General features: G+C 40.2%; 1 protein-coding gene across 9 annotated transcripts in view; it reads right to left on the bottom strand.

Annotated features, from left to right (window-relative positions):
• HP1BP3 (heterochromatin protein 1 binding protein 3) overlaps window positions 1–19,809 on the bottom strand; it is a 35,071-nt gene extending 15,262 nt beyond the window's left edge. For 2 of the 9 annotated variants that reach the window (XM_033433162.2, XM_033433163.2), the window contains exons 1-8: window positions 19,658–19,801; window positions 14,409–14,604; window positions 13,874–13,973; window positions 11,096–11,249; window positions 9,611–9,770; window positions 7,077–7,220; window positions 5,184–5,264; window positions 3,785–3,939 (exon numbers count right to left, since the gene is read on the bottom strand). In XM_033433162.2, coding sequence (XP_033289053.1) covers window positions 3,785–3,939; window positions 5,184–5,264; window positions 7,077–7,220; window positions 9,611–9,770; window positions 11,096–11,249; window positions 13,874–13,973; window positions 14,409–14,504 — 890 coding nt within the window. In that variant the 5' untranslated portion in view covers window positions 14,505–14,604; window positions 19,658–19,801. Of the gene's footprint in view, window positions 1–3,784; window positions 3,940–5,183; window positions 5,265–7,076; window positions 7,221–9,610; window positions 9,771–11,095; window positions 11,250–13,873; window positions 13,974–14,408; window positions 14,605–17,568; window positions 17,587–18,505; window positions 19,051–19,111; window positions 19,526–19,657 lie in introns of those variants that run through there. The other 7 variants (XM_033433157.2, XM_004272494.4, XM_049706495.1 and 4 more) reach the window with 7 other exon arrangements.
• Between the last annotated feature and the right edge of the window lie 532 nt (window positions 19,810–20,341).

Below are 20,341 nucleotides of genomic sequence, written 5' to 3'. Positions count from 1 at the left end.
GTTTGGATATTGACTTGAAAAAACCAACTGTAAAAAGTCATTTTGGAGACAACTGAGGACATCTGAACATGGCCTGGGTACTGGATAATAATAAGGAATTATTAGTTTAGTTAGGAATTAGGTTAGTATGATGGTTATGTTCTCTCTACATTTATGTGTATGTCTGAAAATTTCCAAAATAAAATGTTAAAAAATGGTACGGTAATCAAGGCAGGCGTGTGGTGATGATACGAGAGTAAAAACTTAAAGGAAATGAAAGAGTGAGTAAGGTGGGTTATGGGGGAAAACCACCCAGGCAAAGGGAACAGCAAGTGTGAAGTCTCTGAGGCCAGTAAGGGAGAGAAGAGTAGTAGGAGATTAGGTTGGAGATGCAATGGAAGCATAGTGTCTTGTAGGCCATTTTAAAGACTCTAGCTTTAAACTTTTTAACTGTGAGGTGGTTGGGAAGCCACTGGGAGGTCTGAGCAGCAAGGTGGTATGGTCTAACGTACATTTTATTATTATTCTTTCTGTGTGTGTGTGTGTGTGTGGGGTATGCGGGCCTCTCACTGTTGTGGCCTCTCCCGTTGCGGAGCACAGGCTCCGGACGCGCAGGCTCAGCGGCCATGGCTCACGGGCCCACTCGCTCCACGGCATGTGGGATCTTCCCGGACCGGGGCACGAACCCGTGTCCCCTGCATCGGTAGGCAGACTCTCAACCACTGCGCCACCAGGGAAGCCCCTAACTTACATTTGAAAAGTCTCACTCTCACTGCTATGTTAAGAACAGACTGAAAGGGAGGGAGCAAGGGAGAAGCAGGAGATTATTGCTCTAATGCATGTGAGAGATGATGGTGGCTTCGAAAAGAGTGAAAATAGCGAAGGTAATGAAAAGAGGTCGGTTTACGAATATATTTTAAAGACAAAGTAATTTTTTATAGATTACATTTAGGTGTGAGATAAAGAGACCAAGACAAACCCAAGGTTTTTGGCTTCAGCAACTGAAAAGATGTTATTGCCACTAACTGAGATGAGGGAGGTATGGGAAGTGCAGGGCCTTTCTGGTGGGGCGGGAGAGATGGTGCAGGAGGGACGGGCGAGGGTGGGGTGGGGATCAAGAGTTTAGTTTTGGACATGTGAAATTAGCCACACAAGCGGTGATGTCACATAGGTGTCTGTATATATAAATGTGGGGTTAGGAGGGAGGTATGGGCCAGATTTATATACCTGTATATTAGTATTGTGTAGGTGTTATTTAAAGCTTTGAGAATGCAAAGAAGTACCATTCATTCAAAGTGAATGTGGACAGAAAATACAAGAGGCCTAAGGTCTAACCATGGGGCACTTGTACGTTAAGGAGGCAGGAGATGGGAAATCAGGAATCCTTAGGAGGCTGAGAAAGAATGGGTGGGTAGTGAAGCTGGAGGTAGATCAGAAAGGTGTGTGTGGTGTTCTGAAGGGCAAGTGAAGAAAGTGTTTCAAGCAGGTGGGAGCCATCAACTGTGTCAAATGCTGTAGAAAGACCAGCAAGTAAGTCAAGGACTATGAACTGACTACTGTAATTTGCAATGTGGAGGCCCTCAGTGACACTGACAGGAAGAAGTATTTCAGGTAAAATGGTGGGGGTAATGTGTGACAAAAGTGGGTTTAAGACAAAGTAGGAGGAGAAAAATTATAGGCAGCAAGTACAGATAGACAACTCATACTTTAAAACTGTACTTTTCTTGTTCTTTTGTTCGGTCAAGCGTTAAGTACGGCTAAACTTTCACGTTAAATATATGTATGGCAGGATTCCACTACAGTCAGTGGTAGAGAAAATCAAAGTAAAGGAAAAAAGAGCTTCAAAGAAAGAAGTTACTATTTAATAAGGTAATAAGAAAAGGTCTTCAAGTTCATCATCATCTATGGGCTGACAACCCACCAATTGTCGGGCAAATTTTGTTTCAACATAAAATGACAACGGGACATGTTCCCAAAGACATGGAGCAAAGTTACACTGCAATCACCAGCACGTCTCATGTAAGTAAAGTAGAACCGTAAGGAAAGAAAAAAGCTGGGGGAGGATACAGTCTCTAGTCACCAAAAACAGAGTAAAAAGAGGTAAGAGTGAAATGTATTTCCATCTTTAAATGCACCAAACAATGTGTACTGGACCCAAAGTTATATCTGTGGCTCATAATCAGGGTATAAGAAGCATGAAAAAATCCGGATATTAATTTCAAATTTTCTGCTTCCATGATTCCCCTTTCTTTGGCACTTTCACTAACTGGCCACTCTGAAGACCACTAAGTGCTCTTCTGAGAATGTGGCTTCTGGGCTGAAACCCCTGCAATTCTAACTGTATGCCTCAGTGATCCAAAGTAAATACCAGTACTAAACTATATCAGGACAATGTGCATCCAATACAGAAACTGTCTGTAGAAAGGACTCTGGATTAAACACAATTTCCCAGAAGTCAATATAACAAAGATGTTACACAAACACATTCAAAACACAAACTGTGAATTACAAATCTGAACAATGTGTCTGCATGAATCCACAAGCACATGTGACAATCAGTCTAGATGCTTTTAAGTGGTAATTATTTTACAAATGAATTACTATCAAAATTCTCTCAGAATTTTACATTAAATGTTTAAATGATGAAAATATTATGCTATTTCTATGCAGAAGTGCTACAGAAGCCTGAAGTCTCCTATGTTCTCAGTTATACATCTAAATAAAAAATGAGCTACCAACCACCTCATCCCCTATTAGGACGGCTACTATCAAAAAACAAACAAAAAAACACCAGAAATAAGTGTTGGTGAAGATATGGAGAAATCAGAACCCCTGTGCACTGATGGTGGGAATGTAAAATGGTACAGTCACTGTGGAAAACGGTGTGGTGGTCCTTTACATAGTTAAAAATAGAATTATCATATCATCCAGAAATTCTACTTCTGGGTATTTGAAAACAAGGTCTCAAAGAGATATTAGTACACAAATGTTCACAGCAGCATTATTTCACAATAGCTAAAACATGAAAGCAACCCAAGTGTCCAATGACAGATGAAAGGACAAACAAAAGGACAGACAAACGTAGTATATACTTACAACAGAATATCATTCAGCCTTAAAAAGAACGGAAATTCTCTAACACGCACAACAACGTGGATGAACCTTAAGGACATTATGCTAAGTGAAATAAGCCAGTCACAAAATATACTGTGTGATTCTACTTATATGAGGAATGCACCTAGAGCAGTCAAACACTGTAGACACCAAGTAGAATGGTGGCTGCTAGGGACTGGGGGATAAGGGGGAACAGGGAGTTCTTGTTTAATGGGTACAGAGTTACAGTTTTATAAGATGAAAAGAGTTCTGGAGATGGGTGGTGGCGATGGTAGCACACTATGGAAGTATTTCATACAACTAAACACTGTTACCACTACAAATGGTTAAGAAAGTAAATTTTACATTTATGTGTATTTTATCACAATAAAAAAATTAAAAAAATAATCAGCAGCTGAGAGGACATCGTTTAATTCTGAATATTCTAGTAGCTGACATCATGAAAAGTTACTCTATCAGAGTCTTGTGAAAGTCAACATGCGGTTTGAGTTTCAAAAAGAAACGACATATGGAGATATGAAAAGGAAAATATAATGGGACAAAAAATAAAACCCACAAAAAAAGGTTTTATTCCTAGCTCAACTGGAAGTAATCCTTACTGAATATTTAATCTTTCTCCTTTCTCATGAAAAAGGGGCTAAGGAAGTAATACAGACATCTGTGTTTTAAAGTCCAGGCCTCTGGCTCATACCTGATGTCCACTCTAAGTTTAGGGTAATACTGAGACACGTATTTCCTGATGAGACTGTAGGAAGCTTCTTTAGGTTCACAAAGGCGAGTAAAGGCCAGTGGGAGGATATCCTCCAATTTTACTTGTGGTTCTGGATCCACTGCAGAGCTCCTGTTCTGAAATGTAATATCAAAAATTATCATCATTACAGGATATAGAGTTTTCTTTTCTAATGCTTCTATATTCAACTCAAGGGCTTTCCCAAGCTGACTGCCAAATCAAATAAGCAAAAGAAAACTATTCCTTTTTAGCACATTCAAATAATTCATATCACAGTGGTGTAATGTCACTTGAGTGGCAATTTCTTTGAGATAAAAGTTTCAGGGACTTCCCTGGTGGCGCAGTGGTTAAGAATCAGCCTGCCAATGCAGGGGACACGGGTTCGATCCCGATCCGGGAAGATCCCCCATGTTGCGGAGCAACTAAGCCCGTGCACCACAACTACTGAGCCTGCGCTCTAGAGCCCACGAGCCACAACTACTGAGCCCGCGTGCCACAACTACTGAGCCCGCGTGCCACAACTACTGAAGCCAGCACACCTAGAGCCTGTGCTCCGCAACAAAGAGAAGCCACCGCAATGAGAAGCCCGTGCATCGCAATGAAGAGGAGCCCCCGCTCGCCGCAACTAGGAAAGCCCATGCGCAGCAATGAAGACCCAACGCGGCCAGAGATTTAAAAAAAAAAAAAAATTGAACTGGGAGAGTTAAAAATATATATAAAAATTAAAAGGTATTAAAAATCTTAATTCATTCTTCAATAACAAAGAATAAAAAGGATCATGCAGCATCAGACAGCACTGTACAAAAAAATTCATTTTCAAAGTTTGAAAACGTTATAAGGAAAGTACAAAAATCTCCAGTGCTGTAATACTGGAGATGTAGAGGAACAGTCATGATTTCAATTACTGACACAGAGGAAATATTATGTATTTCACTTTATTATCGTATACTTTCCATAAATGAAATTATGTGTCTGGAGGAGGGGGAGTGTTAGTGTCTACAAAAAAGAAAAACTGGCTTAAGATATAGTTTTAGGGTCTAATATTGGGTAAACATATACTTGTATGCCTCTTCTAGTTTAAAAGGTATTTCACAAAAAAGCAGTATAACTCATACAGCTGCCATAGTTCAACAGAGGGCAGTTAGGCCCACGGGCTCCGGGGCTGGGGTGCCTGGAGTCGCACACTGTCCCGTCTACTCTCTGGCTGAATCATAATGAGCAAATGAATTATAACCTCTCCAGGCCTTCAGAGAAAGGCTGCATCCTGCACAGTGCACACAGTGAATACTCAGTAAACACTGTATTGTTAGCAGTAGTAATAGTATTACAGTGCTCAATCAAACTGGTACAGACTTCTTACCTTTCTGTTTCTGGACTTCTGAGGTGTTTTTCTTGATTTCTGGACCACAATAAAACTCCCGGAAGCACCTTTTCCTTTTACCTAAAGTAAATTAACTTTAGTTGCAATAACAGGTATTTTTATTTTAAATTATTCTGGTACTCATATTGATAACTTTATACTAGACTAAGCGAATTACAGGGCATGGTGATGCAAGAACTAATGTAAAGCGCTGCTGAACTCTTCAGAGAAAAAAGAATGGATGAGTCAAAAGACTTGGGATCAAATCCTATTTATGGTACCATTTAGCTATTCAATACTGGACAACCTCATAAACCCTCTGAGCTTTTGTTTCCTCATCTACAAAAATGGTGATACCAGGTTAAACACTCTACTATAAGCTTTCAAGAAAAAAAATAAGTGAGAAAACCTCTATCTTGAAAGGAAGACAGCTCCTTGGCAAAAGTTCAGGCCTAGTTAATCTCAGGCCACAATGCTTCCTACAGTTTGCCCGTTACAGATTATTACTGCATATGGGAAAGGTTATCTAGCAATTTTAGACATTGCACATGACGGTATGTGGAAGTCTTAGAATGTACTTCCACAGTTTACGAAGTGCTGTCATAGAACTTCACATTAACCTGAGTCCTCCACACCTTAGCTTCACCTACCCTGCTGTGAATACAGCAATCAAACGGAAATGCTTTCAGCCTATAAACTTGTTGACGCATCAAACTGAGGGTCAGCCTATGAGGCAAAATAGGTCACAAACTATATTTTCAAAAAGAAAAACATGAAGCCAGCTAATAAACTGTGCTGACATATACTATGATACTAATTATAATGGTTACAATGTATTTTAAGCAATGATTATTTTAAAGGCCATTTAAATACCAGTTTTACATTTTGAGAAAGGAAGAATGTAAGCTCCATCACAGGACTGTTTTACTCACAGATGGACCCCCAAGAACCTGGCACACAGGACACACTCAATAATATATTTGTGGAGTTAAGTACTTGTTGAAAGTTCCTAAGAGGAATTTAAATGCCTGAGTGGCACAGAATTCTGTTATTAATCAAACCATGCAGAAAGATATAGAAAAAAGGCAATAGGACTCAGGGAATGCAGTGAACTAGATCTTCAGAACCATCTTTGCTATTACCATGGGACCTTGGTAGTTACTTCCTCCCTCTGGACCTCTGAAGATTGACAAGAAAGTTCATTCTAGCTAAACAATTTTCTTTTTAAGTTGAGGTATAGTTGATTTACAATATTATATTAGTTTCAGGTTACAATATAGTGATTCAAAAATTTTATACATTATACTCCATTTAAAATTATTATAAAATACTGGCTATATTCGCTGTGTTGTACAAAATATCCTCATAGCTCTAAGTAAAGTTTTGATGTACTATGCAAAGTAACGTGGATTTATGCCTGAAATCAATATTGGTTTTAGTATTATTCTCAGTTTATTCAGGTTTATCTGATGCTCCCCAAAGCCTTAATAGTTTCAGATACTAATAAGTTAAGGTGAACCTATGTGCAAATCTAATTTATAATGATAACCAGTCTAGCCACAGAAGCTAGGCCTTAAAACTAACAACCCTAAGACAAGAACAATTACCTTTTCTGCTGCTGCAGTAACTGGACTCCTCAACCCCACTTCTAATCTGCAGCACCACATAATCTCAAGCACAAGCAGCCCCCCAAAAGTTCAATTAAAAGTACAGGCCGCTAGAAAAAAGTTACATTACCATACTGCTTCTGTTCTCTAGAATAGTTATCTTTAAGCTTTTCATCATCATGTTAACTTATTTTAACTAACAAATTCACAAAGCACAAAAAGCCTAAATATGGATTTACAGCTAATACATGTTGAAATGATCTTATTACAAACAACCATTTAATACCTGTTTGATAACACCTCTATTTAATTCTCTTTTCAGTGCTTGTTTAAGGAGGTAGCCCCTTCTCTCCAGCTCCAGAGAAGGGTACTTATGGATGATATATTTTCGAATAGCAACCACGGATGCACCACTCTTCTGGAAGCATGCCTAGGAAACAGATTTATCAAACCATACATATTAATTTAAACTAGCTGTTTTTCATGTTTTCTGACACCTATGTTTTCAAAATAAATTATTTTGGAAGTGAACTTGATAATGGATGATAAAAATGGCAGGAAAGAGTGAACAGTATTGCAGGTAACTTCAGTTCATCATGGCTGTGGAGAAATACAGAATTAACAATATTTCTGCAACAATTTTAAATTGTTCAAAACAGCCAAAGAGAAGATACAACATGTGAATAACATTCTGTGTGTTCATGAAGAAGCTCTTTCCATTCTAATTCTATTCTGTATTTAGAAGACAGATCTTTAGCATTAAAGTGAGGAAAACAGGGCACTTCTACCCCTTGTAGGTTCACAGATCTGGCCCATTTTATGGAATGAACTTCAGCACACCAGAACCAGTATTCCTCTGCAGGCTTTGTGTGAATGCCAGCAGATACCATAAGCAAAGATAATCTGAATAAATGGCACAAAACTGGGTTTACAGATGCAAAGCCTTAACAGGCGTTTTGGACAATGAGAGCATTCGATTGCAATTTAAAGTGCCCTCTTCCTTTTCCATCCTATTTATCTATACTCCATTTGACTAATGCCCGTGGAAAACTGAAGTAGGTCATTGCGTTACAAAGGCAGCAATTCTGTTTCAAAAGCTTTACATTTTGAAGCACACAAGCAGCATCTATTATCTAATGAGCTAGTCCACCAGTTTTGTGTAGCCATTGTCTATAAAATGACCATAGGATTTACTCACTGTCGTTGCATAAAGACTTGGTTGAATGTTATTTTATACACTGACGATAAAGAAAAATAAGTCACAGACAGATGAACCAGAAAAGACTGTAAAACACAATTTAATATGGATTGTGTTAAAATGAATCACCTGCTTCAAGTAAATGTCTCTGACCTATTACAACCTACTGAAGTTTTCTCCTGATCTTATAAGAAAACACAGAGTAAAGAAAATCAAGCAGAAAAGCACATTCTAATGCTAAAACAATCCCTGCTCCACCAAACTGAATAAGATGAAAATAGGTATCAAGATTCCTGTTCAATTCAGAAAATGGTGTCAATGGTCTGAAATCATGATTTGTTTACACTGCATGGAATACACGAGATATATATATACATATATGTATGTATTTCATTTGTACAAATATGCATAATCATATTCAAACTATTTTTCAGGCCTAATTATACTGTTTAAATTTTTTGTTTTATTATCTTAGAATTTTAGTCCCTTCTCCACCCTCACTGTAACCCTGCTGTAACCCAAACCTAGACTGACAGGTCACAAAGTGAAATCCTTGAAGAAAGGCTACACAAAGAAAAGAGATCTCACTATAATCAAGCTATATAAACCAAGAAAGCTTTCTTAATGAGTTGAGAGTTGTCTTGAAGGAGTGTAGGGAGAGGTCTGAAGGCAAACCTTTTTTCCAGTTTGTTAGTGGCGTCTTCTCAAATTCTAAGTATGACCACCAAGCTCCTCTTTCCTATGTAAACCACCGTTGGTTAAACTGATCTGTAGCCTTCTCTCCCCAATTCTGACTCAGATCCTAGCAACAAGGTCCCTGAAATCAGAGTGTCTATGGCTTCTACTTTAACTCCTCTTGTCATCTGATCATATGAAATAAACATGGCAAAATGAACCAGAAAAATTTACACACAAAAAGGCAAGGTCAGATTAGAAGATACCCTTAAAACAGGAAAACAGTATCTGATGATCACACAAGCTAATGAAAGTCAATGAATTATAGCAAAGTTATAAAGCTATGGAAGGAGAATAGATTTTGCAAGTATTCTGGAATGACTAGGTGATGAAGCAAAGTAGTGACGTTTCTAAAAGAGTTCTGGTGTGAAAGATAACCAACTACTAATATTAGACATAAGCTTTGAAAATGAACCTAAAGATAGTATACTTTTTTGAAATAAAATTTCCTCATTGCTATTCAGTTACCCTGAGTCACAATTCAATTTCATAAGGGCAAGGACTCTGTTTGTCTTATTCTATGCTATATCACTAGTAGGACTGCCTGCTACAGAGAAGCTAGTCCTTAATTGTTTGTTGAATGAATTAACATGTTCAGCCTTCAAATAAAAACTATACTGAAAATAAACTGAGTTTTTAAAAAAAACATCTAAAGATAAGTTAAAAATACTTGCTATAGTAAATCTGAGTTTTTAAAAAAATTAACAGTGCTCAGCAAATGTGATAATATTATAAAAACATGAACTTAGCAATGGCTTTCTTCTATTTAAATCTCTTTTAGGAAGCAGAGCAAGATTTCTGATGCCTGCACAGGAGTATGCCATTTTCAAATACGCAAGAGACAAACAGAATAAATCTAAGATGAACTGCTTGAAATAAAAACTTGCCTTAATGGCCTCAGTTAGGATTGCATCCATCTTGGGACGTGGGGAGGAAGCCATCGGTGTTTGTTTCTGGGCCCTGGCTAGCTGGCTGGCAGAAAGGGTAGCCCAGGAAGGTATTGTTTTTTTCACTTTCTTCTCCTTTTCTTTAGACTGATCTTTCTCACTTTAAAACAAAGAATTGTTATTATGCAAGATAAACTCTTCAGAAAGAAGTATAAAGTCAGAAAGAAGAAAAGACCAGAGAGGGATAAAAATCAATGTTTTAATTCATTTCCACACTGAGGTGATACGTAAAATAAGCAACATTTTACAAAATAAAACATTTAAAAAAATTGGGTTCTACAAATGAACCAAAAAGGTGTGCTCTCCCAGCTGCACACAGGAGAGAGGAGTCATATAAATCAGCACTAGTATGAAGGGCCAGTACATAAAAGAAATGAGAATTTTAAAATGAGTTCTAGTAACAACTGCAACAGATGCGATTCAGTACAGTGCGAAGAACTCAAGCTCTGAAGTCAGAAAACTTGGGTTTGAGTCTCAGCTCCAACATTTACTAGCTATATGATCTTAGCCAGTGACCTGAGTCTCAATCTCCTCAGCTGTAAAACAGTCATGTAATACCAAAAACTTCACAAGATGCTGCAAGAAATGATGAGATTACATTTATAAAAAGTTTTGTGAACCATAAAGCATTATACACATTTTATTCTAAGTAACAGTTAACACTCCATGTACCTAAAAGAAAGGGTAGCTGCTAAAAATTCCACAGACCTTACATATACCTATGAAACTGGGATGAAGGATTCCCTGAGGATTATACCTGGAAAGTATAGTTATTTCTAAGTCATTCTTTTATTTAAAAAGTAATTCCTGTTTTCACCAACTATGAAAAGAATAGAATGAATGCTACCAGCTGTCCTGCAAAAAAAAATTTAAATTAAAAAAATCACCATCACATTGTACAGATTATCAATAGCAAATTTTGCCTTCAGATTCTCAAAGTCACCCTCCAATTGAATACTTCATCAAATATATACAGAGTTTTAGGTCACTCTAGCAATGTCTTGGTATAGATTAATGGTTTCTAACATAAGCACGTAAAAACAACTCATTCTTGCAAAGAGGGAGGAATAAAGTGAAGAAGAATCTCTCAGGTCAGATTTTTAGTCACGTTCCATTTCTTATTGAAATTATGTCAATGTTTACAATAGGAGACACTCCCACAATGAATTCTAAGCACAAAAACACATGCCAAAGCCGAAAAGAATGAATTGTGCATCCGTCAAACCACTGTTCTGATAACTACTACAAATTCTAATAGGCCATACGACTACATCGTAAGCCTATTCCAAAAGATAATTCCAAAAACAGTAACTCCAAATAGCATGTATCTAGCATAAATTAAGTTGTATCACTTTAAAAAAATCTGACCTACAGTCCTTTTACATAGTCTTCACATACAAATAGCAAGAAGGCATAAGTCCTTACTCCTTTTTGGTTTCCTCAGAAGGCTTGTTTTCTTCCTTCTCTTCATTCTCAGGTTGCCCCTTTGGCTGTTCTGTCTCACTAGATGTAGCAGGTGGAGTTTCATTCTCTTGTTCTTCTACAGTGGAGACAGATTCCTCTGAACTTACATCTGGTTCTAAAAAAAAAAAAAAAAGAAATCAGGTGCGTAGAATTGCATCAAGTAAATACATTAGAGCCTGAGTCAATAAAAGGGTAAAAGTTTATCTCTTTAAACAGATAAGCCAAATGTTGCAATTAACAGTTGTATCCTAAAATGAACAAATGATTTATGAGTACACTTTTTTCCCCGATTTATGTCACTCAAATTGCCTATATAAGGGGTTGCTGATCCAGACCATTAGGTGAGAAAAAGAGAAGGATCAGCAAATTGCACAGAAAGGGAAACTCATTTTACCCCAAATCAAAACTCTTGAGTGTTTTACTCTATAACATTAATGATGAGACTCATAATTAAGAAATTAGCCATTTCATAATTTAACAGGCTAATATTAGTAAGGGAATAAATAATAGAAAATTAATATTTATTTTCCAAGTGAAATGATTCTGGCAAGTGTAGAAATATGAGAGGGGGAATACTGAGGTCTGCAGTTGCTGGTCTGTGTCTTTTCTCAGTAGGTCTCCTTGAGCAGCCACTACAGACCACAGAACCCCAGGAAATGGTTAAGCAGAGACTTAAAAGAAAAGGGCATCAGTGGCCAAAACTAGGCAAAAAAAAAAAAAAGGATATGCTTGAAGAGTTTAGTCATTTAAATTATGTGAACTCATTACTGGCATAATGAAGACTTCTTTGGGGCCTTCATATAAATAAGAGAATTTTTAAAAATGCCACTTCCTTCTGATAGCCAAACCACATACATACAATGCTAAAGGAATTCTACAAATTAAAATTCTAAGCCGTAAGTTTCAGGATAGTCAACTATAATTTGTAAATCATCCTGGATCACGCTCTTCAACCAGACTTGCATGTAAGTGAAAAATCCTCCCATATATGCTCAGCAAAAATCAAGGCTCTAGAGTCAGATATGTCTGGATTCAAGTTCAGACTTTCTAACATTCTAGCTTGATATCTTAGGGCAAGTTCTTTGACATCTCCATATCTCAGTACCCTTACTTCACAGAGTTATTATGAACATAATACAAAATGCTTTAGGGGAAACCTGTAGGCTAGCACTTGTACTGATTCCCATCCTCCTCTGGCCTCTTCTTCTGCTTCTAGAGCTGTTACGCAAATATTAAGGCTAGAACTTCAGTATAACAATGGTATCTGGTGATACAGATAACTGCAAGATGTATTTTTTTTTATCACGATGTATCTTTTACAGCCCTTTGCCCCAACGATCTGACCTAACTGGTCGACCTAACTGTAAGAACTTACTTTTAGTTAGTCATGTTTACTTATTTTTACATTGCTTTATTCTAAACAAATTGAAAAGCCAAGACCGTTTACTGAGTTTTACCATAACAGCAGGGCTACAAATTAAATTCCACATTATTTTCTCTTAAAGCTTACGGTTTAATAAAGGTTCAATTGCTCAACAGATAATGAGACACTGTTACATATGAGACAATGTTTCCAACTCACAGAACTATTGTGTATGCCTTTTTGGATTTATAAAATTTACAACATGAGTGAAGTCCAATTATTTTCATGTACAAAATACTATAACGGGACAGAGATAAGATAAGCAAACACAACTTGTGAAGTGTCTTACTGGTCCTTTATAAATTCTCGGTTGACTTTTCTAATACCTTACACCTGAACACTCTGGTGTATTCTGAAAACTCACGTTATTAGTGACTTAGTGACTTCAGCTGGCTGTTAAATGCGGCTCAAGATGGGCCATCAAGTGGCTTATCTCAGTCCTGGAAAAAATAACCTACCCTCAACTCACCAGCAACTATTATTTTTTTAATATGCTGATTCCCATGCCTCCTCACTACCCCAAATGCTTGTAGTATTCGTCTGAGGATTCTGAGACAAAATCCATGCTCAGCTGGAGAAGAGCAGATCCCTAGTGCACTAAGGATAAAGGCATCAAGGGTGCATGTATTATTTTATTGGTAATATATGCTGGTCAGCAAATATTTGGTTCTAACAGCCACGACAGGGACAGCACCATGTGCTCATCCCTGGCAATGAAAAGAAAAGAAAAAGAAAAAGGTCACAAGAACAAGAAAAGCAGTTCCACTTGCAGAAGTGGTTAGAGGTGCCATGAAGGAACACGAATGCTCCAGATTGACGGTTCTACCTTTCTCTTGATTTATTATGTTCCCACATCTGCCTGGCCAATCTTCTCTCCACCAACACCAAAGTTACAAACCAATGCTTTGATCGCCCATTTGCTCCCTTGAGGCCTCTTGATGATTTCTGGTTGAGCCTTCCGCTGTCCATCTTGAAGGCCCAAGTCTTCCATTCTTCCAGGGTCTTCATCCCCATGACACTGTATGCCCAGAAGCTACTCTTCGACCATTCCTGTTCTCTCCAACCATCTTTCTGTTTTTTAATTCCAAGAACATGAAATTTTCACCTTCTAAAAATCTTTAGAGACAAGATGAAATTCTTTCTTTGCCCACATGGTCTAGAAATGACATACCAACAGGTACCACCTCTCTCTCTAAATGCTCCCCCCAAACACTGAAGCATAAAAAAAGAACAAGTAAGTTCAAGGGAATTTATGGGACACTCCAAACTGGAGCAGAAACTTTTGCCTTTTGAAGCTGTCCACCGCTTTACTTTACCTGGCTTTTCTTCCTCCCCTTCAGCGAGCTTGCTCTTGGGAGGAGTTTCCCGGGTAGAATTCACAGCTCGACGAATCGGCATGGTGTTATCTTCTACCTTCTAAGAAAAGAAACGGCCATAATCACACATGCAAACAAAATTTCTCTTTTCTCTCTTTTTCAAGGGGCCTAACTGGGTGTCAGAAGATGTAGGAGAATTCTTCAAGTCGACTCCAGGATCTGATGCAAATTACTTTTAACAAGGTTTTTTGAAATGAAATACGATTCTTAAGAAGTACTTTTCAATGTATTTTATTTTAGCTAGAATTTCAAATGGAAATAAGTAATTATACTTGATTTGGAATAAATTTAGGTTTTCTCAGGAGTTTGAGGGGAAAGGGAAGATGAAAAGAACTTTGTATCTACTTGATTTGTTCAGATTCACAACCCAGACTCCCCCAAGTAGAGGAAGGAACAGGTACCAAGAAGGACCCAGCAGGGCCTGAAGTCAGGGACTGATCCAAGAGTGAAGCTTCAAGACTGTGTCAGCCCCTACCTCACCTAACTTGTCCGCGTGGATCAGCTGAGCTCCTACTATAAGTGGGAGTGCCTTAGGATGGACGAGTTCACCTTGAGACGTATCAGTCGCCATTTAAAATAATTTCTAGGCCCGAGTACAGGTTACACTCTGAAGCCTCTGCTGTTAACCACAAGGATTTTTCCTAGTGGTTTCAGTGTGGTGAAGAATCAACCTAAAGCACAGAAAAGACCTGGTGTGAAGATTAACAGAAACAAAACTAAACTAAAACGTCTAAATTTAATATACATCCAAAGGGAAAAAAAATTCACTATAAAACTTATAGTTAAGCGACAGATGACTTAGTCAGTTATCATTCAGAAAGATAAAATCACTATCAAAATATAGACTATGTAAAAGCAGCGACTAAGACAAATGCACAAGCCACAGCAGCTGTTGCACCTTCCACATGAACAAAGGCAACAAGGACAAGAAAGCTCATAAGGAACCTAACCCCATCCCTTCTGCTAGTATCAGGAACTCAGAAAGGACAGAATAAGGAGACCTAGAAATAGTTTAGTCAATGTTTACTCAAAGATCAGTTTACTAAAGAGAGAGGCTATTGTTGTTACTGTTCTCAAAGGGGTCAGGAAACTTAACTGTAACCTTAACTCCATCTCCATCAGAGAAGTAATACAAGGGCAAAAATACTGCTGAAGAACATGACAGTCTAAGAGCCTCCAGACTCAGAAAAGCAAATTCAGACCATCACCTAGGAGAATAAATATGCCTCTAAGACCTTATTTGTCATACTTCTAATGTTAAGTAAAATCAGCACAAAAGAACAAAATTAAAGATTTAAAAATAAAACGCATGTAAATCACTCAAATTTACCTGATCATTAATACCCTCTGCCCCGCCCATCCTCATCGGGGCCTCAGTAACATTTTATATAAAAACTCTTCCAAAATTTAAGAAAATAATCAGTTAGGCGTTTAGATCTTTGTGCTACTGAACATTAATGAAGACTTGGGAAAGAGCAGACTAGTCATTCAGCTTCTACTTTAAGCTCTAACCCTGTCTAGGAATTTAAGAGCTTTCAATTTGTCAGGTAATAGTTTGAAGCTCCAAACATACAGAACGCTTTCACATTTACAGGGAAAACCATTTTATGGGAACACCAAGAGCAATGCCAGACTTGTGAACTATCCGTCAACTGCAATGAAAGGCAGCTGAAACAATTCAAGATCATATGCTAAAAACTTATTATTCAAGAGTAAATTAGGAATATCCACGAATATTTAAAAATTATTAACTGTTACAAAAACTACTTAAAATGCTCACATAGCAGTTCACTTCAACAACTATAAAACACAAAAATAAAAAGTTTTCTCATTTGTGAAAAGTTGGGTTTAAGGGCATTATTTAGGTTTGTGAAAGCTAAAAGTCTATCTTGGAATAATTTCAATACATAAACTTGCTCCCTCACCCAACTAGAACTTACATAATAATACATTTTCCTTGATTTAAAAAAAAAGCAAATCTGATGACACTTTTACATGTAAATACCATACAGAAGTAAAACTTCATGATCAGGTTATTCTTGGTGAAGTGATACTGCTAATGAATTCATCTTTCTTAACCCATGATAATACTAGCTAGGCTGAAAATGATACTGCGAAGTCAGCAAAACCTTCAGCAGTCTGTTCATAGAGGATCTTTAAAAAATATTTTCCCTGTAAGTAAAATACTAAAAAAAAAAGTCAAAACCCTTCCAGTCAACTCTATATTTACTAATTGCTCAAAATTGAAACAAACAGGTTTTAGAAAAGGAGTGGGGGTGCAAAGGAAACTACTCTCAATGCCAAGATGACAAAATTGACTGAAGTCAGGGCAACAAGTACATCGTCCATAAAGACATTAGACATCATTAACCTGAGGACAAGAATGTTAGTTTAAATTAGGTCAGGTAAGAAGTATGCCCAGGGTGGAATAACTGAGAAATGTTGGTTTGCCAATCTTCCTGGCTGCATCCACCAAAAAAAACAGAGCCTGACACTTTCCTGCTTAAAACCTCCCCATCACCACACCCCCTTATTTCAGTAATCTCACCCCTTACTACTCCACCCATCACTCTACTCTCTTGACTCCAAACACACAGATCATCTTTTGGTCCTCAGTGTGTGCTTTGCACATGCTCTTCTTTTACACTGCAACATTCTTTTCCTAGACACTTCAATTAGATTTGTGCTCAGTGTCACCCCCTCAGAAAGCCCTCCTATCCTTCTTATTCTTTTTCAGGTTTCTTTATATGGCATTTGTAATAGCATTTAACACCACCTGTAATTCAACATACGTCTATTTACTTTTTTATTATGTGTCTCTTCCAGTGAAACGTAAGCATTACAAGGGCTAGGACTAATTCATCACTGTATTCCCAGCACCTAGAAGGATGCCCAGCACATGCTGGGTGCTGGATAAATATTGGGGAAAAAAGCTGAATGAACAATGACACCTGACAGTACTTATTACTATATTCAGCAAGTGTGAAGAACACTTAAAAAATAAAACTAAATATTTAAAATTTAATATAAATATTAAGAAACGTTTGCCTCAGCTCTGTATTTCCTTAATAAAGGTCATGAAAATTAAGGCTTCAGTCTATAGCACTTTCTTTTCTTTTGGCCTCTCCCGTTGCGGAGCACAGGCTCCGGATGCGCAGGCTCAGCGGCCATGGCTCACGGGCCCAGCCGCTCCACGGCATGTGGGATCTTCCCGGACCGGGGCACGAACCCGTGTCCCCTGCATCGGCAGGCGGACTCTCAACCACTGCGCCACCAGGGAAGCCCTATAGCACTTTCTTTATAATAGGTTGGTTAATGAGTTATTCCATAAGTTCACTGTTCATCACAAAGCTAACAAAACTATATGAATGGTTAATTCATACTACCTGAACATCACAGGTACTCATTAATTTAACTTTTGTTGCTACATTTCTGAATGATCAGACTTTTAGGCCGCCACACTTGTTTCCTTGCAGGAATCTTATCTGGCTGGTTCACTGCTGCATACTTGGTGCCTAAGAAACATGCCAGGCACAGAATAGGTGCTTAATAAATATTTATTAAGTGAAAGAACGAATAGACGAAACTTGAATAAGTTTTTCATCTGGGTTCTTATATGTGCCATCTGAGTTTACCTGTGGTTTATGTGGTCTTTCTGTGGTCATCAACCTGTTTTTAAAATTTAATGTGAGATTAACATAACAAAGATTTGCTTTCGTCAAGGGAAGTGCTAAGTTGTTTAAATGCAGGCAATAAAGAAAAGGTTGTAAAAGTAGAAAGTCCGTAATTTCAGTTTTAATTTACTTTCTCTACATTGAGAAAGCACTAGAAAAATAAGTAGTTCAACAATGTATTTCAGTTTACTGATATCCTTGAAAGTACGCATTTTAGGGAAAGTATTATTTCATATTTTACCATAAAATGTACACAAGACATTATACATTATAATATCATTAGCTATGCACTGATTACATCAAGTTGTTCTCAATCTAAAATCTTTAACTATATTCAGACTTAACAGGTAATGTCACAAAAAGCATGCGTATAATTAGCTAGCAACTTCTTTTTCACTTTTGTATTTCAATATATCAGTGTCTATATTGGGCACAGATGCTATGGACACTACAGGGATCTATTCCTAAGGCACGCACAATCTAACTGGCTAAAGAGTTAGGATTTTCATCTATACACGAAGAGTTCAGGACACTTTCTCCAAGTTCTTGCCCTCAATCTTCCAATTAAGCTTAAAAACAAGGCCAAAAATAACCTCTAAAAATGTTACTTCTACTTTGAAACACATTACACTAAACTTTTAAAAAGAGCAATAAGAATTTTAAAAGTTCTTAACAGTTTTATGCCTATGCCAGATTAAACAAAACTAAGCTATCTTCCAAAATAAAACTAGACACGTGTAACTTCACTCTAAGACAGGCCAGCTTTGTCCATAAAGTCCCAGGTGAATTCCTAGCTGTACTTTTAACTAAATTCTCACTTTTCAATGTAACATAAAGTCGGGAAGCATGATAAACAACAGAGAGAAAATGTATACGCGGAAAGGGCGGTAAAGTTCACCTTGGCCGTCCTCTGTGCAGGGGTGAACACTCCCTCAAAGTGGTTAAGTGACTCGTCCTCGGTCACAGACATTGGTCAATTCGGTATCAAAATCTCAAATCTGGGCCTCTCACTTCACCACTCCTGCCTCCAACTCTTCACAAACGCCCCTATTCACACGTTTGACTTTATTAGCTAAAACCACATCACCTAAGGAGCAGTGACTAACAAGCTCTAGGAAAGCCATACGGGAAAACGAAAGCTTAGGCCCGCGTCGCGGCGGCAGCGGCAGCAGCAGCAAAGGCTTTTCAGGGGCGCCAACAGCTGACACCGAGCCCAGACCGCCGAGAGAACCGGTTAGAAAGACCAGCAGAGACAAAGGCGGGGAGCGGCCGGTGCGGCGCCGAGCGCAAGGCGGGGGCGAGAGCGGAGCCAGGATGAAGGCGGCGAGGCAAAAGGCGGCGAGCTCAGCGGCGGCGGACACCGAGGTGCGCGCTCATTGCAGCTGACAGCTCGAGCTCCCGCTCCGGGATGCGCGCGGGGAGGCCGACGCCGCGACCCGAGCGGCGCCAGCCCGCGCGACGCAGGAGGCGGCGGACCGCGAGTCCCAGCGCTCGGCGAACTCACCGCTGGGAGCTCCGTAATGGCGGCGGCGGGGGCGGAGAACCCGGGGGGCGGGTTCGCCACAGCCAGTCACCGCCGCCGGCATCTTTCGAACCGGCTCCGAAAACCGCTGAGAGTGGGGTGAGGGGGAGGGCGGGAGCGGACAGCGAGGCCCACCGCGGGCCTCGGGAGCATGCGCAAGACCTCAGCCAATCGGAGCGGGCGGGAGGACGCTGGCGCAGGCGCGCTGGGACGCAGGGCCCTAGATCAGGGAAGAGCTCCCCAACCTCCCCAGTCCAAACAAAACAAGGGCGGGAGCGCGCGCGCGCGAGGGTCCCGGAGGAGGCTTCCAGGAGAGGGGCAGGGGGCTAGGTCGCAGTGGGGGGAGGGGAAGGGGGCGGAGCGGTCGGGGAAGGCAGACAAAAGGCACCACCTCCAGGGACGCGAGCGCCCCGCCCCCTCCTCTCGGGTAGCGGCGTCGGCGCCCCGGGCGAGCGGCCTCCGCCACTCGCCCTCGGGGTCCAACGGGCCCGCACCCACTCCCCACCCGCCTTTTCCGTCCTGAGTTACCTCTGCGCTCCCCGCTTCCTGTCGCCCGCGTCCCGCAAGGATTCTCGGCGCCGCTCCCGCTGCCGCTCGTCGCCTCCGCCGCCGCTGTCCTCCAGGCCCAGCCGCCGAGCTCTGCCGCCCCGCCCCCCTGCCCGCGGCCCCGCGCGCGCGCCCCCCAAGCCGGCCCCGCCCCCGCGCGCGCCGGCGGCCGCACCCCCAGCCCGCGGGAGCGGAGGGAGCGCGCGAGGCTTGCCTCCCCGGTCGGGCGCGCGGGGGCGCGAGAGGGCGCTCCGGGATGTGGGGACGCCCGGGCGGGGTCTGTGTATCCTCGTACCTTCCACCCGGCGCTTCCCGGGTGGCGCCCGTTAGCTTGGGCGATGCGGTTTCGGTTTCTCGGAAGGGCACTCTTTTCACTTAACCCTTCTCTACTCTGGTTCAGTCCCTGGTTTTGGCGATCCGTCTGCCTTTAGAGGGGTTGGCATTTCCCGCTTCTGAATTTAGCCACAGCACAAGAACTACACTTCTTTGAAGGCGGTTGGAATAATTAGAAACCCAGAGAGCGGAAAATTCAGTACCTCACGTTCTTTCCCATTAAGTATCCATACAGTACAGGGTAGCGTAATAACTCAGGAAAAGAACTGTAAACGTTGATTTTCTAATCAATGAAACGGTCTTCCCTGGCTCCCTAATCTGCATATGCAGGGA

This window comes from Orcinus orca, chromosome 1 (assembly GCF_937001465.1).
Source record: "Orcinus orca chromosome 1, mOrcOrc1.1, whole genome shotgun sequence".
In the NCBI taxonomy this organism is placed as follows: domain Eukaryota; kingdom Metazoa; phylum Chordata; class Mammalia; order Artiodactyla; family Delphinidae; genus Orcinus; species Orcinus orca.
The sequence above is the reverse complement of the archived record's forward strand: the minus strand, read 5'-3'. Positions and strand labels throughout refer to the sequence as shown.